Source organism: Microcebus murinus, chromosome 12 (genome assembly GCF_040939455.1).
Source record: "Microcebus murinus isolate Inina chromosome 12, M.murinus_Inina_mat1.0, whole genome shotgun sequence".
NCBI classification, from domain to species: Eukaryota; Metazoa; Chordata; class Mammalia; order Primates; family Cheirogaleidae; genus Microcebus; species Microcebus murinus.
The window spans coordinates 80,497,575-80,510,738 of record NC_134115.1 but is presented as its reverse complement, the minus strand read 5'-3'; the positions used below and the strand labels follow the sequence as shown (position 1 = coordinate 80,510,738).

The 13,164-nt window shown below is 38.3% G+C and overlaps 3 protein-coding genes across 6 annotated transcripts in view; 2 read left to right on the top strand and 1 right to left on the bottom strand.

Moving 5' to 3' along the window:
* Nucleotides 1-9,979, top strand: part of PSMD5 (proteasome 26S subunit, non-ATPase 5) — a 30,297-nt gene extending 20,318 nt beyond the window's left edge. Inside the window, exons 10-11 of the mRNA XM_012771696.2 lie at nt 650-9,770; nt 9,871-9,979. Coding sequence (XP_012627150.1) covers nt 650-907 — 258 coding nt within the window. The 3' untranslated portion in view covers nt 908-9,770; nt 9,871-9,979. The remainder of the gene's footprint in view (nt 1-649; nt 9,771-9,870) is intronic.
* B3GALT9 (beta-1,3-galactosyltransferase 9) lies at nt 4,512-6,851 on the bottom strand. Its single transcript, XM_012771679.3, has 2 exons — nt 6,846-6,851; nt 4,512-5,615 (listed from the first exon to the last, which is right to left on the bottom strand). Exons 1-2 carry the CDS (start codon nt 6,849-6,851, stop codon nt 4,512-4,514), a joined length of 1,110 nt encoding a protein of 369 aa, XP_012627133.2.
* A 6-nt stretch (nt 9,980-9,985) lies between the features above and the next one.
* The window catches only part of FBXW2 (F-box and WD repeat domain containing 2), a 45,921-nt gene continuing 42,742 nt past the window's right edge, over nt 9,986-13,164 (top strand). For 2 of the 4 annotated variants that reach the window (XR_012922133.1, XM_012771674.3), the window contains exon 1: nt 9,987-10,257. Coding sequence is in view for 3 of the 4 variants with exons in the window: in XM_012771674.3 (XP_012627128.2) it covers nt 10,248-10,257 (10 nt within the window). In the remaining variant the exon portion in view is untranslated. Of the gene's footprint in view, nt 10,258-13,164 lie in introns of all 4 variants that reach the window. The other 2 variants (XM_012771673.3, XM_012771670.3) reach the window with 2 other exon arrangements.

Below are 13,164 nucleotides of genomic sequence, written 5' to 3'. Positions count from 1 at the left end.
CATTAATCTTAGAGATCTTGTTAAAATGTAGATCCTGACTCAGTAGTTCGAGGATGGACCTTGAGGTCCTGAATTTCTAATTTGTAAATGGTATCGTGCTCTTCATATCATCCTGCAATTTGCTTTTTCTCTTTGATGTTATGTTTTTAAAATATATCTGTGTTCAAGAGGCAATTAGAAAGTCAGTGTTCATTGATAGCCACAATATATCATTCTCTTGTAAATGAAGATTTAGATAGTATCTCATAAATGATACTGTAATGAATATTCTTGAAAATATCATCTTGTGCACATATATGAGAATGTATTTAGGGATAGTCTTTTCTACTCTAGTATTTGTTTTTATTTTTCCACTACTGTAATCATGCCTTGTATTTATGGCTATATACCATAATTTACTTAACCATTCTCCCATTATTAGACATTTATATTGTAACTTTCATACTATGATGAACATCTTTGTATACAAAGCTTTTAAATATTTAGGTTTATTTTCTTAAGTTAGATTCTCAGGAGGGAATTAACTTAGACAAAGTGTAACATTTTAAAGCTTCAGAGCCACATTTCTTTCCAGGTATTGTGCCATCCCGCTAACACACTTAGCTTCTTAAGACTCAGAGAATTGTGTTTTTTCTGCCTTCCATTTTAGGCCATTGCGAACCAACCCTGGGCTCAGAAACTTATGTTTAATAGTCCAGGTTTTGTAGAATATGTGATGGACCGGTCTGTGGAGCGTGACAAAGCTTCAAAGGATGCCAAATATGAACTGGTGAAAGCACTTGCCAATTCTAAGACAATTGCAGAAATCTTTGGGAACCCAAATTATTTGAGGCTCAGAACTTACCTAAGCGAAGGTCCATACTATGTGAAACCTGTTTCCACAACAGCAGTAGAAGGAGCTGAATGATTTCTTCTAGAGTGTGATATAGAGGACCATGTTTTGACCAGAATGCCTCCTAAGGCATTTGACTCCAGAATTATCATGGAGTGTCTAATATAACTTTATCAGCAACATTGTTGTATTTCTACATTGAAATACAAAGTGGAACCAGGAGTTTGGAATACATTAAGAGCAGGAAAACTTGGTCATAATAGAACCAATGTTTTTCAGTTTCCTTTGACTGTCTTAATCTTTGCAACAAGATGTAAGTTTTGTTCTTCTCTCAGAAAATTTTTATGGACATAAAGTCTTATTTAAAAAAATCTACTTCAAATAAAGTGGAACAAATTGTTTCCAAATTCTCTTCACTGCCTTTTTTTCTTTTTGGTCCTTTTTTGCTTTCTGATTCTACTTTCAAAGTCTTGGATATATTCTTTTAAAAATGAGTAGTATGGAATCTTAAAATTATGTTCTCTATACTAAGAATAAATTCTTTTTATAAGGTCTTTTGATTTTGTTGTTACTATTATTCTTTTGAAAAATAAACAAATCTCTAAAAATGTTTATAATGTTCATTTGATGCCTTTTTTTGGTCTTTTTCAATGAATTTTACCCTGTTTTGGTGGTTTGGGAGAAGAGAAAGTGATAACATGCTAGCTAGAAAGGTTCTTAAGCTGTCATTTTATTTATTGGTGTGTTTTTACCTTTAATTTTTCATATCAATTAAGTCACTTTTTTTTTTTAAGAGACAGGGTCTCGCTCTGTTGCCCAGGCTGTAGCATAGTGGTGTAGTCATATCTCATTGCATCCTTGAGCTCAAGCAATTCTCCCACCTCAGCCTCCCAAGTAGCTGGGACTATAGGTGTGTGCCACCATACCCAGGTAGGTTTTTATTTATTTTTAGAGATGGGGTCTTACTATGTTGTCGAGGCTGGTCTCAAACTCCAAGCCTCAAGCAATCCTCCTGCCTCAGCCTCCTGAAGCACTGGGACTACAGATGTGAGCCACTCTGCCCAGCCTCATAAAGTCAATCTTGAATTAATTAGAGAGAGGGAAACTTACTCCTGTTAACCAGAGTCAGAACAAGAGGGACAATATGTATAAACCAGGATGTCATCTCATTAATTTACAAAGGATAATCCTTCACTGACAAAAACTATATCCACTTCTGCACACCTATACCAGTTCAGAGGTTTTTGTGTGAACATGTCAGAGTGACATGTTCAGAATTGAGAGATATTTCTTTCAGGCCATGATATAGTTGATAAACCATCCCTTCTCTGTAACAGAATCATTCTGAAGTGACTGGAATTATCTGATCCCAAGATTGATCATCTTTCCTCTGCTATCTCTAGTAACTGAGTCTCCTTTTTTTCTGTTTCAATATTGGCTTTTTCCCTACTCTTAATATCACTAATTAGGCCAGGTCTTCATGGCCTGAGAGATACTCTATTTCTTTAAAATGACTTTTGCTTTAGTCTCATTTATGATGTTGATTTTTTTCAATGTGTTAAAATATACATGACATGAAATTTGCCATCTTAACCATTTTTAGGTATATATTTCAGTGGTATTAAATATGTTCATAACATTATACAACCATCTAAGAAATTCTTTTCACCTTTAAAACTGAAACTCTGTACCCACTAAGCAATTAAACCCAATTCCCTCTTCCCCAGCTCCTGGCAACTAGCATTCTACTTCATGATGTTGATTTTATTCATTTTCTTTTTTTGTTGGGGGGGACAGACTCTCACTCTGTTGCCTGGGCTAGAGTGCCGTGGCGTCAGCCCGACTCACAGCAACCTCAAACTCCTGGGCTCAAGCAATCCTTCTGCCTCAGCCTCCAGTGTACCGTGTTTCCCCGAAAATAAGACCTACCTATAAAATAAGCCCTAGCAGGATTTTTAAGCATTTGCGCAATGTAAGCCCTAACCTGAAAATAAGACCTAGTGATGGGCGTGGCTACGCAGTGTATCTGCACAATCCATGCATTTCGTTGAGGAGTAGTAAAGAAGATAAGCAGCCCTTCTCATCTGCTCCATGAGAGCTCTGAGATTGCTCGACGTGAGAGATTGGGGCCAATGGTTCTAAAGGAAATAGAGTTGCAAGAAATACAGGATGGAATTCGGGATTTGGAGAGTTATGATGATGTTCCAGAAGACGACAACTTAACTATATTTGAATAAATGTAGATTGTTGTACTGTACTTAAAAAAAAAAATAACACATCCCCTGAAAATAAGCCCTAGGGTGTCTTCTTGAGGAAAAATAAATATAAGACCCTGTCTTATTTTTGGGGAAACACAGTACCTGGGACTACAGGCATGTGCCACTATGCCCAGCTAATTTTTTTCTATATATATTTTTAGTTGGCCAATTAATTTCTTTCTGTTTTTAGTAGAGACAGGGTCTCACTCTTGCTCAGGCTGGTTTCGAACTCCTGACCTTGAGTGATCCTCCCACCTTGGCCTCCCAGAGTGCTAGGATTACAGGCATGAGCCACCACACCTGGCCGATTTTATTCATTTAACATCAGAGTTCAAAGGGATGCCCTCTCCTTTGTATCTTGATTATAATTGCTCATTCAAATATACTACCAAAAGTTAAATCGTGTTCCTGTCAATGCCCTCTTGCCAAGACCACTAGGACTATAACTATTGTCAAAGAAGGTGTTATAAATTGTAGTAAGAAATATGATGACAAACCATAAAATAAGTAAATAAATAAATTTCTGAGTAGATAATTGAGATCCCTGTCCTACACAAGGCCAGCCTGACAAGTCTGGGAAAGGCAGTTGTCTTATCTAATGCACAGAAAGAATCAAGGGAAATAAACAGAAAAATATATTCTGAATAAAAGACGAAGATAATTCTACAGAAACTAACCCAAGTGAATGGGAGATAATGTGCTTTAACTGAGCAATTCAAAATAATGGAAATAAAGATGCTCACCAAGGTCAAAAGAGAAATGCAAAAGTAAACTGAAAACTTCAACAAGGAGACAGAAAGTATAAAAAAGTACCAAACGAATATCATAAATCTGAAGAATACTGTAGTGGAAGTAAAAATTCAATAGAGGGGTTTAATAGCAGACTAGATCAAGCAGAAAAAGGAACAGTGAACAGTTGAGGAACACTTGAGAAATAAGGTCAGGAGATCTTTTGTACATTATGGTCATGGCAGTTAGTAGCAATATATATTTGAAAATCACTAGGAGAGTAGATTTTAAGAGTTCTCACTACAAAACCAAAAAAAAAAAAGATAATGTGAGGTCATGCATATGTTAAAGAGCTTGATTTAGCTGTTGCAGAATGTATACATATATCAAAACATCACATTGTATACCATAAATTAAAATAATTTTTACTTGTCAGTTGAAAAAAGATATGGTTATAATGAAATGTAATGTTCTCTTCTGAAAGAAATGTTTTATTTTGAAAAGAATCATGCTACACCAACTTAAATTTCTTAAAATGGGTTCTAAATAAGATTGAGCACATCAGAGCACTAAGAACATTTTGTACCTTTGCTAAGTATGATTAAAGATTCAGGGAAACTACATAAAACATGCTTTCTATAACAGGGTAGAAAGTAATTTTAAAATAATAGATTCATAGGGAAAATCAAATTTTAATCAGCAAGATACATGACATTGTTTTTTATGGTGTCCATGTGAAAATGTTTAAAGCTGTCAATGTATGTCAGAAGTTTGCAGGAAATGAGCCCATAGTAAGTCTCAAACAGTGTACATTCTTTCCCATCATTAATTTCCTTCCATGCCAGGGGCATTTCAGCATCTGCAGTTTCTGAGGATGTAAAAATGAACTTATAGCAACATCTGTTGTATCTGATGTGCCTTTTCCCAGAAAACCTTGAACTGTGGATGGGTATAAGACCAATGGACTTAGCACAGATTCCTACAAACACATCAGCAGGCACCATAATGGGTACTTCTTTGAAAACCACATACATCATCCGAGCCACATCTTGGGATATTATAAAGGCTTCACCACTGCAGTAATCTGGATAGTATTTTTCTGGGTACTCACTAAGAGGGACAAATTCTTGGCTACGAGGATCTCTGTTGGGTGTAACCTGATGGATAACTCTTCCTACATAGATATCTTCGAGGTGTTCTTTCAGATTGAGAAGATAGTCTACCAAGCTTGGTAGATTGACAAACGTCTCTTCATCCACCTTGAGAATGAACAGGGCATTAGGGCAGAAAGTCACAGCCCACTGTGTCATTGCGATGATCTTCAGGGTTTGGTTCTCAGAACTGTCTAAGAAGATTCCTTCAATGATATCATTATTCTTATGGGACTCCTTGTCTATCTCTTTCTGAGTAGGTACCAAAACAGGCATTCCCAAAGCAAACAATGTGAGAATGGGGTGCCCTTGGACACTGGTCACATTACCCCAGGTTTTCCTGATGAGGTCCCGTCTTGTTCCATTTCCTGGGCTACTGAAGATAAGAGAGAGCAAAAAAATGTTCTTCCCTTTACATATCTCTGGCTGGCTCAGGACATAACATTTGGAGAGATTACTTCTTAGGGGCTCCATGTTCAATTTTCTTGCCTTATCCTTAATTTCAAGAACTTTCATATCTATGTAAGGCAAAGAATGCAGAAAGTATTCTTCCACAAAGTCAGCCCCAAAAAGCAAGGCGTGAAATAGGATGACATTAAATAGAATGAAACACCACTGGTGAGTCCGAAGTCTGCAGAAAGTTACCTAAATAAGAAAGGGACACATGTTCACTCAAGCTTCATCTCCATTCCTGTTTTGTTTCCCATTGAACCCTATTTGGACCTCATACAGCACCTTGTATTATACTCTATTTTAAGTGTTCTTTATTCTTTATTGTTATTATCTATCTCTTCCACTAGATTGTTCTGGACAGCAGGCATCATATCTCTATCTTCTCAAATGCTGCTGATTCCAGTGTTTGACACAAAGTGAACATTGAGCAAAATGTTACTCGGTTGTTTTCTTGGTTGTTTGGATTAAAGCCTACTTACTATATACATGGCATTGTGTTAGACACTGGGAATACAAAAAAGAATCAGACACAGACACATAGATATAATGTAATAAGTGGTATCATTGTGATAAAGACCTATAGGAAACCTATATGATGTTCTTTCTTGGACTGAAGCACTTGGATCAGTTTCTTCTCTAATTACAAAGGTCAAGGGCTATTTTTCCATGAAGTGGTTGCTTTTGTTGGCACACTGCTATTATCAAACATTTAAATTCTTGTAGCATGACTTTCCAAATTCAGCCTAATAGTGAATCAGTCTTTGTTGACAGTGTCTCTTAATTTACCTGACATGTCTGTCAATATGAAGCACCTCTTCAGATATCTAGGATGGACTTATGCCAAACTTACTTCACCTCATTAAAGCAGATGGAAATTTTCTGTCTTGCTGGGCATATGCAGAATTGCAATATGACAGAGCTAGGACAAAGCTAGGAATTTAATTCATTTAATATTAAATGAATTAAATTCCTATTCATTGGAACTTCGATCAACAAAGTAACAATAGGTAACTCTTATTGAGCATTTGCTGTGTGCTAAGCACTGTGCTAAGCACTTTACATATCCTAACTCATTTAGCCTGGTAATATCCCTTTTAGAGGTTATCTTCAAAATTAAGCTCAGCATCTGAATGCTTTAGTAATTTTCCCAAGATCATATAGTGGGTAAGGAGTCGGGGTAGGGCCATGATTTGAAACTCTGTCAGATTAAAGCTCGCTCTTAACCCCTGGAGAATTCTAACTCCTATTTTTACTCTTACATGTCCTTTGAATAGTAAAAAACCATAAAACAAATGCCAGCAATTATAATCTAAATTCCTTTCCTTTTTCTCACTGCTAATGATTTACACATAGGAGAAACTTTCTTCTTTCTCAAAGTCTATTTTAGTATATCAAATGCTTCAAAGATTATAAGAAACCCACCTGCATGTTGTCTGCAAGCAATTTCAGGGCCTTGGAAGTTACTGGGTCCAGATGCCAAGCTATGCCCAAATGTATCTCAGGATCACTCCAGTCTAACGGCAAGTGCAGTAAAGTACTCTGTTCCTCAGACTTTAAGGATAAGGTTTCTTGCCAATCAACCTGAGCTTTTGTCCCAGAATACCTGCTGACTGCATAGGAGAGTGGGTGCTGATCTTGTTACAGCTCGAGTGAATCCAGAACAAAGAATAGAAAAAGCAAACCTCTTCAAATGCTTCCAACCTTGAAACTGACCTCTTGAAACTGACCCCTTGTCTTTGTGCTGAGTTCCTGGTAAAGTATGTATGGGAGTTCAAAGGACAGTTACTCACATCACCTCTCACAGCATCATTACACAAAGAGAAATATATAGTGGTTTTTTGTGTGCATCTCAAGAAACTAAACTGTTGGCGTAATGCCTGCTTCCTGGTACATGCATATGCAAAAACTGTTCTAAACATCACATCAAGGAATATTTGTCATCTCTAGTAGGTGCAACTTTTTTCTTCCTAAAGAAACATACATGGTAAGGTCTGGTGTACGTCTCATTGGGAAGGATTTGGAATTCCTGGTGTAAGCTATGTAAGAACTTTATCAAATCAATTGTAAGTCATCCAACTCCTCCCCCACGCAAGTTTATCTCAAAAGAGAAAACAACTTATAGTCCATTTTAGCCTAAATTGAAGAAACTAAGCATTTGATGTTCACTGTTTTCCTGGAGCATGTATGTGTTGAAATTATTAAACACCATTCTATCAGCAAGTTTATTTTAAGAAAAGAAACAACAGTCAGCATATTTTCATGTTCCTGTCACATAAGTAGTTACACTGAGTATTCTGTTCTCATGGCAGGCTATATTTCATCTTTTTCCTTTACATGTTTAACTTCCTACTAGTTTTGTGATTATTTGGCTAGGAATAACTCCTTACAATTAAATTTGGCTATGTTTTCTCAACAATCATGATGCAATCTTGGAAATTCTTACAAAGTGGGAAAATCTAACCTCAAAAAATTGAAATGCAAGGGAATTAAAAAATTTTTATTATAAACATGCTAAATTTAACAAATAGATCTTGTATTTAATTAAACATCACTTCTAGTTTGCAATTAAAATTTTTTTAATAGTTATGGATTGTGCTCTTGGATCTTCTCTGGCCTTAAATTTACACAATTTAGTTTCTTTATGAGAGGTTCAAACAATATTATCTCTGGGGAAGCTCCATTTAGTCTTTTCCATTTAATTTATCAAGCTCCTCCCCTACTATATTTGAGACTGTCTGCTGCAAAGAAATATGGATACTTGCTTTTCTTGATTACCCTGATACTGCCTTCCCTTTCTTAGAAGTTATCCAATCTGTGTATCCATGTCTTCCTAAATGCCTTATAATGTTATTAATCACTCTCTGGCTTAGAATTCTATAGTAGCTTCTAAATGCCTAACAAATTAAATTTTCTCTCTTGAGATTAGACTTTTAGGACACCATACTTGACTTCTACCCCAGATAATCAATTTTGTTTCCCACATTTCAAATACCCTAGTTAGAGTCTGGATGCTTGGAAACTTGACCATGCTCTACCATTAACTGGATATGTGCCTGTCAACATTGTTGTCTATGTGTTATGTCTATATCATTGGACTGTGCTAGTCAATATGGTAGCCAGGAGCCACGTGTGGCTATTTAAATTAAAATTAAATAAAATTAAGATTTTAGGTCTTCTGTTACATTAGATACTTTTCAAGTGTTTCATAGCCCAAGAGCCTCGTGACTGCCTCATTGGATAGCTCCAGGAGAGAACATTTCCATTATTGCTGAAAGTCTTATTGGACAATTCTGGCATAAGATACATGTGAATGTGTGTGTATATGTGTGTGTATATACTTGAGGTTTATGAGCCAATACAGAATGACAAAAATATGCTCTGAACTTAGTTTGGATTGAAATCCTATGACAGATATTAATTATGCCCTTAGGCAAATAACTGAACCTCTTTTGAGCTCAGTCTCCTCATCTCTAAAAATGGGGCTAATAATAATAACTACCTCATAGGGCTGTTGTGTGAATTGAGTGAAATGATACATATAAAGTGTTTAGAAGAATGCGTGGGATTTAGCGCAGTTTTAGTTATTGCCGATAACAGATTTGCGCGCTTCATCTCCTTCAGTCCTCAGAACCATCACATGAGGATGGGACTCTAATTGTTATACAGATGAGAAAAATAGTCTCAAAGGTTCAGTAACCAGGCCAGGGACACAGACAGAGAGTGTAAATGCTGTGATTCAAGTATGCATCATCTATCTTTTTTCGTTCACCAACCCCCTTACTTTGCTTTTTCTCCTTAGCACCCACAAAGGGTTGCACCATTCCTTGCTTAGTTATTTATCTGACTTCCTCTTCCCAACAGATGTAAACCCCGGGTGGTCAGGGATTTTTGTGTTTTTGTTCTCTAGCCCTATCCCCTAGAACAGTGTTTGGGATACAATAGGTGCTCAATGGATTATATGAATTTGGACATGTCTCTCAACTTCTCTGAGCCTCTCCGCTGTAAAGGGAGGATAACAAGAAAAACTGCCGCAGCGTCGGTGCAAGATCAGAGTGGAAGAGGGACCTAACTGTCCTGAGCAAATCCGGACAAACGGTATGAAAGAAAGCTTTGGTCGAGTATTCACCACGTCTAAGCGACATGAGACTCTTACTGCGCGTGCTCCGCCTCCCTCTAGTCTGTCTTCCCCACCCCTCGCCTCCCACATCCCCCTCCGGGCGGGGGCCGGAAGTGCAGCCGCTTCCTCCAGGCGCCGCGGGGCGGAGGGACGCGCGGAGATGACGCAGACGGCACCGGAAGCCGCTCCCCTGTGAGGCTGCGGGCTGGGAGCGGCGGCCGTAGGTCTAGGTCTGTATGCGAGGCGGGGCCGGTCGGGGAGGGGGCTCTCGGGCGCCCGCGCTCTGCTGACCCGCCGCGCCTCGGGCTGTTTGTCTTTCTCTCCCTGCAGGCGCCATGGCTGCGGAGCGGACCCGGCCGCTGCGAGGCTCTGGCGGCCCGAGCGCACCTAGTCGGTGTGAGCCCGGCGCGAGGTCCCGGGCCCCGGGGCGCTCGCTCAGGTCAGTGCCGCACGGGACACGGCTCAGGGAGCGAGGGACCTGGGAGCGACGAACGGGTTGAAGGGACCTGGAGTTCATTTTAGAGATGGGAAAATAGGGTTTCAGAGTGACTACCTTCTAGTGCCTCAGTTTCCTTAGCTGCAAAATGAGTTAACGATGTCCCAGGGCTGCCATGAGTCTGAAAGATGATGAAGTGTGGTGAGGTGATTGTGAAGTACAAAGTGCTGTACTACAGTGTAAGGGACTGCTCCATAATTGTGGGTATGCCATGGAAACAGGTGTGTATGTAGGGTGCTGTTTGAAATAAAGCAAAGATAACAATATTAATGCTAAATAATGTAACTGACATTTATTGTAGGCTTACAGTTTGCCAGGTACTGTACTGAACGCTTTAAGTGCATTATCCTGTTTAATGCTCACAAAAACATTTGTGGGTAATGCTGTTTGTGGCTATATTTTTGCAAGTGAGGAAATTGGGCTTGAGAAAATAGGTGAAGTGTGTTGCCCAGGGTCACCCAGCAACAAGTGGAGTTGCAGAATCCATATTTTATAAATGTTGTTTGTATTTTTTCAGAGTTTAAAAAAACTCATCTTAAAACCGAAGGCTGTTTTTTAATAATGTAGTGTATTCACATGGTTTGAAATTCAAAAAGGTTTATAATAAAAAATGACCTGTCCTGTTTCTCAGCTGTCGAGTTCTCTTGGGGGGTAACCAGTGTTTTCAGGTTCTTGAATACTCAAAATATATTTTATGCATATGTAAGTTTATAGATATATATACATTTTCAAAGCCTCTGTGCTCTTGAACTGATCATGCTTTATAAGAAAAGGGGAAAGATGAAGCATCTTCCTTGACAGCAATGAATATCTTGCTTTCACTCTCAACTAGGTTAGGTTCTGGTGAAATAGGAGGGGAAAACACATTCACTCTGTTTTATCCAGAATGTCCTGTCTTTAATAAGGCTTAGAGGTATAGGTTTGGTTTGGTTTTAGGAGGGTAGGAACTGAGCAAGATGTTGAACTTGCTACTTCATATGCAACTGTGAGAAAGCCACTCCACTCCTTGAGCCATAAGTTTCCTCATTGGTTAGTTAAGGGCAAAATTATTGATACTTCCTTGAGGTTGAGAAGATCAGATGAAGTAATGTTTTAGAGTAGTATTTTAGTCTTTAAAACAAACGTAGGTATGAGGGTTGCCTAAGGGAACGTAGGGAGATAATGGCAGAACCAGAGACCAAACCCAGGCTCCCATCTCCCAATTTAGGAGTCTTTTAATCACATGGTCCATTTCCTCAGAGCTTTGTGATTGTTAATATTTAGAGTGGGAGGGCAATTGTAATGTTTACTCTGAGGTGGGAAAAATGGGATGTGGGTAGGGTAGGGAGGAAAAGGCACCTAGTGAGAAATCATAGCCTCAAGGTAATAATTGCTCTTAATTATACAGTTAAGCCCCTAGTAAGTTTGAACCCTTGAGTTTTTCTTCCAGATATTTTTAAGAATAACTTTATGTAAGATCATAGTGTTGAAAGGGATGTTAGTGGTCATGTCCATTCTAGCCTCAGTGCCACAAAAAGCTTTCCTGCCAGATATTCATAGGAATAAAACTAACAAAAAGTACCATTTAAATTACCCTAGTCTGGTCACTGTGCTAAGTAAGCATGTTGCTGCTTTATTTCTGAGTTTCACAGTCCTCAAGTTGGGTGATAGCTTCCATTTTACAGGTAACAAAACTGAAGCATAGAAGTTTGTTGAACATGCTCATGATTACATAGGAAGGGGCTGAATTAGTAGAAGGTTTGACTGACTTCCAGAGCATTTTTCATTTATTTCATTCTGCCTCTGTGTACAACTGTCCTTGACTGTTCACAGTAATGGGAAGCTCACCACTCTGAAGGCAGCTATTCCATTGTTGAAAGGCTCTGAAATTGAAAAGCTGCTTCTCATGTTGAATTGAAATCCCACTTCCTGAGGTTTCCCCCTGGGACCTTGTGCTACCAGTACATGATATTCCTAGAGGCTCTGTAAAAAAGTTCAACTTAGACCTATGGCCTTAAGAAAGTCCCCTCCAAAGTCAATTCATTCTTTTAGAAAAGTAAAAGTTGGTGTTTTTAATAGTGCATTCTGCAGAGTTAATGGAAACTGCTTTATTAAAAAAGAAGATGCCTTTTTCATAATCAGAGATGAACTAGAAAAAACATCCCATTAGGGATTAGGCATCTTGAAGGTCAATCTGTAATGTAAGTTGGAAAAAAAATTCATTCTTTTTTTTGTTTGAGATGATGCCTTGCTCAGTTGCCCAGCTGAGAATGCAGTGGCATCATAGTTCACTGCAACCTTAGACTTCTGCACTTAAGCGATCCTCCCGCCTTAGTCTCTCAAGTAGCTGGGACTATAGGTGTGTGCTACCACCTGGCTAATTTTACTTTTGTTTTTATTTTTATTTTTTGTAGAGACTGGGTCTTGCTATTGCCCAGGCTGATCTCAAACTCCTGGCCTCAAGCAATCCTCCCGCCTTAGCCTCCCAGAGTACTAGGTTTACAGGCATGAGCCACCCACACTTGGCCTACGAAAATAATTTCTTATTATGAATTAGGAGAATATATAAATTACGGAAGTGGCTGGGCTTTTTAAAGATGCTCATTGGAATGCTTGGCCCATAATCTTCAGTAAATGTCATGGGCACATTAATTTGGCATGTTGTAGGATGTATCTTAGATATTTGTGAATAATGGGAACCTGATAATGTTTTAATGGGTATTTTAAATTTGTCATGTGGCCATTTAAGTAACAATTCAGCTTACATAAAATATAAGCATTTGTACGACTGATGTGTGTCATAGTATTCTAGAGTAGATGTGATGGAGGAAGTCTCTCACACTTTTCACTGTAATATATAATTCCAGGGCAGGTGTTTTGCTGTGTCTTTTTAGTTAACCAGTATTAATTAACTAGCTGTTGTGATATTGTGCAGATGCCCACAGAAAAGGGTTGTTTTGTCTTACTGAGAATGATTTATTTTAAAAGTAGAGATTTTCCAGGCATGTTTTATAGAGGGTTTTTGGGATTCAGAGGAAGGAGGGGACTTGTTATTGTGTGATAAATTGATAAAACTTTTAGTGAACTGATTATATTTTGGCAGCCATGTAAATCCTTAATATAAATTAATAAATTGTCTCTAGCCCAAA